The following is a 4,515-nucleotide window of genomic DNA, read 5'->3' on the forward strand; positions in this document are numbered from 1 at the left end:
GGTATTCACTTCAAATTTGGTATACGCATGTATCTTAACGAGGAACCTAAAAGGGGAGAGAGACATTTTGCAATCGTTTCCGGTTTGAAGCAGACACTGTTGTCGCGAGACAAAATGTATTGTTGTCTTGTATGGACACTATATTGTGAAAATGATGCCCAATGTTTCTTTCAGACTCTTTTTGGGGGACATTGCCTCCTCAGAGCGCCCCTGGCGAGATCAAAATAATACGTTTATAATACAATAACAAATAGAATGTTATCAGCAGTGCCCCCGGGGTAATACTCCCCCCTCCGAACATTACTTTCGATAGAGACACTGGTAATGCTCCGTTTCCAAAGCTACATATGTTTGATTTTAAATACTTCAGTATCGTCTCGAAACTTTACACGAACATAGTTCCTAGTTTCGAGACCATCTCAACAGTTAGCGTATAAATATATCCTTTCCGTCTGTCTCTAATAACGAAAATATTTTTTTCACGCAATGCCAACAGAAAGTATTTTGTAAAATGAAGCAACGTGATAAGAAAAAAAATGCAAGATGAAACAAGGTCTTCGGGGATTCAAACCCAGACCTGCTACTCAGAAAGCAGACACTTTACCGCGGAGCTAACTTACTACGTTGAATTCTGTTTGTTCTATTCTACTCAATATACCACATAAGAGGCCAAATGAAGGCAATTCAAAATTATGGCAATTTTGAATTCAAGATGGCGACTTCTCCAATGATTTGTTTCTTCACTTAAACTGACCTACGTCCTTAATAACATAGCGAAACCTGGCTTACCTACCAAGAGCACAACTTACAATTTTCATGGTTAAAAACTTTTCAGCCGCCATTTTGAATTGAAGATGACTACTTTTCCAACATGTCTGATTTTTCCCCTCACATTCGCTGTACTCTACACACTTGAACGCAATTTCGTGATTCCACCATATCTACAAGTTGTGTAGAATTAGACGCCCCCTTATAACATTCCTAGCACTTTCTGACACCGAACATGACTATTTTTTTTTTCAAGTTTAAAGGCGGATTCGCAAACTACACATCACCTCGGAATTTCAACATCCTAGATACAGCCATTACAAATTTCACATTTTTTCGATTTGCGCCGCGAAACGAGGTATATAATTCAAAGATTTCATTATTTGTTGTCCTCATTATCAGGTGAAGCAAGCAAATTAGTTGAGAATATACCAGTGACAGGTGAAAATTTCAATCTTGCTTGAGAAATGATATGCAAAAGGTATAATAATCCAATCCTAATAGTAACTGCTCATGTAAAGGCATTGTTTTCATTACCGACTGTCTGTAAAGATTCAGTGGCGGACTTAAGGACATTATTAAATCAAACTATAAGTAACGTAAATGCACTTAAGGCGTTACAGTTAGATACTCCTTTGGAGGATATATTGTTATCGCACCTAGTTTTGGAAAACCTAGATGAACAAACACGTAAAGACTTTGAAAATCAAACAAATAGGGAACAGTTTGCTAGTTTAGAAGAACTTCATGTCTTTTTAGAAAATAAATGCCAGGCCTTAGAATTGGTAAAGTCTACACAATCAAAGTCGCATGTCAGTAAATCTAATGTTGTTAAGGATGTAAAAAATGCTAGACAATCTTATGTTAGTACAAATGTTTTGTGTTTGTTTTGTCAACAAAGTCATGCGTTACACAAGTGTAATGAGTTTCAGAAACTAAGTATCCAAAAGATTAAGTTTTGCGAAACAGAACAAACTTTGTTTAAATTGTTTGAAATTTGTCAACCATGTAACGAAAGATTGTTCGCTAAGTGCATGCAAAATATGTAATCTCAAGCATCACACGTTATTGCATAGTGATTTTAAGAAATCACAGCCTAATCATGCTGCCAGTGTTGAAAATGATTCTGTTATGGAACCTGTAAGGGAAAAGTCAATGTCTCAAGGGCAGGAAGTTGTTAATACTAGTACTTATTGCTCTGTGAAGTCTAAAAGTAATGTGCGTGTTTTACTTTCAACTGCAGTTGTTCAACTTAAACATTGCAATGGTAAATTTCATATGGTTAGGGCTTTGCTTGATAGTTGTTCCCAATCTCATTTTGCAACAGAATCTCTCATTCAAAGGTTAAAATTAAAGAAATTTCCTATCAATGTTCCTGTACAAGTTATTAATAATGTAAGTTGCAACGTTAAATACGGTAGTAAGTTACAAGTATTCTCTGCTGTAAGTGATTTTAGTGTAGATGTTGAGTGTTTTGTATTGCCCGAAATAGCGGGAAATTTACCTGATGCTGATATTGACATTAAAGAATGGAACTTTCCACCGAATTTACAGTTAGCGGATCCTAATTTCAACAAGTCTGGTAAGATTGATTTGTTGTTAGGTGCTGGAATTTTCTTTAGTCTACTCAAAACAGGACAACAGGTGCGTCCAGGAGCATTTCCAGTTCTCCAAAATACAGAGTTAGGATGGATAGTTTCAGGACAATATCAGATGCCAAAGCACAACAATTTCACGCCAGAAAATCGAACATTCTTTTTGCATAACAACGATGATTTAAGCCATCAGCTGCAGAAGTTTGGAAAATAGAAGATATTCAAGAAACTCCTCTATCCAAAGAACAAAGGGAGTGCGAAAAACATTTTATCGCAAACACTAGAAGACATTCAACAGGACGCTTTATAGTGAGACTGCCATTCAAACAAGAAGTGATCCAGTTAGGTGATTCTTATAAGACAGCTGTTCAACGTTTACATCAACTAGAAAAAATGTAAAATAGATGCCCCAAGTTACGCACAGATTATGCGGCATTCCTTGAAGAGTATGAAGCTTTGGAACATATGAAAGAAGTAGAAGGCAACTCTAATATTACTCAAGGATATTACTTGCCTCATCATCTAGTTATTAAGGAAGCTAGTACTACTACGAAGACTAGAGTAGTATTTGATGCATCCGCATGCTCAACTAGTGGCATTTCACTGAACGATGTTCTCAAAGTTGGTCCAACTGTGCAAAACGATTTGCAGACAATTATATTAAGATTTCGCACCTACCCTATAGCTTTTACTGCAGATATAGAGAAGATATATCGACAGATTTTGATTGATGAGCGTGACTGTAAATTCCAGAAGATCTTGTGGAGAAGATCAGAAGAAGAACCCATTAAGGTATATGAATTAAAGACTGCCACATACGGAACAGCCTCAGCGCCTTTCCTTGCTACTCGCTGTCTCCAGCAATTAAGTGCAGAAGAAGCTTGTGAATTTCCGAAGGCAGCACAAGTTCTCAAGAATGACTTCTATATTGACGATTACATTTCAGGGGCTGAAAGTGTGGAGGAAGCTTTAAAGATAAAGGAGGAATTAATACAAATGTTACAAAAGGGTGGTTTTTTGCTAAGAAAGTGGTGTTCCAACAGTACTGAATTATTGGAATCCATCTCTGAAGAATTGAGAGAAACACAACTTCCATTACGCTTAGACGATAAGGGTCAAGTCAAAACATTAGGACTACTTTGGCATCCAGCAACTGATCAACTTCAAGTGATGAATGGATTAACTCTAAATCAAAGGTCGAATAATAATTTAACAAAACGCAAGATGTTGGGTATTATTGCTTCAATCTCTGATCCTTTGGGAATTGTTAGTCCAATAACAATCGTATGTAAGATAATTCTTCAAGATCTGTGGCAAGCAGGATTGGATTGGGATGAAACACTTCCTAAAGAACTACAGCAAAGATGCAAGACAGTACTTGAATTCATTCCTTCATTATCAGATATCAGTGTAGACAAAATGGTTCTTCAGTCAGGTACCTTGATAGACATTCAAGTTCACGCTTTCTCAGACGCTTCAGAAAAGGCTTATGGGACATGTGTATATTTAAGATCCGTCAACAAGGATGGTCAAGTTACTTCGAAGCTATTATGTGCTAAGTCTAAAGTGGCGCCCATAAAGAAGATTTCCCTGCCTCGCTTAGAGTTATGTGCGGCAGTGTTATCAGCAAAACTTGTCAAGAAGGTAACTAAGGCATTAAAACAACGAATATCCCAGGTATACATGTGGACAGATTCTATGGTGGTCTTAGCATGGTTAAGAGCAGATCCAAATAGATGGAAAACATTTGTTGGCAATCGAGTTGCTGAGGTACAAGAAGTGGAAGGAGAATGGAGACACGTCGCTTCAAGTGAAAATCCTGCAGATATTATATCAAGGGGAACAAGTCCTGAGAAGTTAATACATAATAATTTGTGATGGAACGGTCCTCAATGGTTACAGTGTTCTTCACTTGATTGGCCTAAGACGGAGCCTGCCCCACTCAGAGAGATTCCTGAACAGAAGAAATTAAAATCAAGTTACTTAGTGACAACTCAAGATAATAGTATGATCGAAAGATTCTCTACTTTGAACAAACTTCAGAGAGTCTTGGCTTATTGCATGCGGTTTTCCAAGAATGCTAAAGTAGAAGCATCAAAAAGAAATGTAAACGCTCTTACTTTGAAAGAAATTGAAGAAGTTTTAATCAGAC

At 37.1% G+C, this 4,515-nt stretch overlaps 1 protein-coding gene across 1 annotated transcript; it reads left to right on the plus strand.

Annotated features, from left to right (window-relative positions):
• Positions 1-2,828: 2,828 nt before the first annotated feature.
• On the plus strand, positions 2,829-4,241 carry LOC145682934 (uncharacterized). Its single transcript, XM_081754295.1, has one exon. The coding sequence runs from the start codon at positions 2,829-2,831 to the stop codon at positions 4,239-4,241; it is 1,413 nt and encodes a 470-aa protein (XP_081610421.1).
• The last annotated feature ends 274 nt before the right edge of the window (positions 4,242-4,515 follow it).

Source organism: Thermobia domestica, chromosome 4 (genome assembly GCF_964235325.1).
Source record: "Thermobia domestica chromosome 4, izTheDome1.hap1.1, whole genome shotgun sequence".
Taxonomy (NCBI): Eukaryota; Metazoa; Arthropoda; class Insecta; order Zygentoma; family Lepismatidae; genus Thermobia; species Thermobia domestica.

Bases quoted from the DNA above. Each gene is read 5' to 3' on its own strand.
- LOC145682934 (XM_081754295.1), top strand. From the start codon at position 2,829: ATGAAAGAAGTAGAAGGCAACTCTAATATTACTCAAGGATATTACTTG.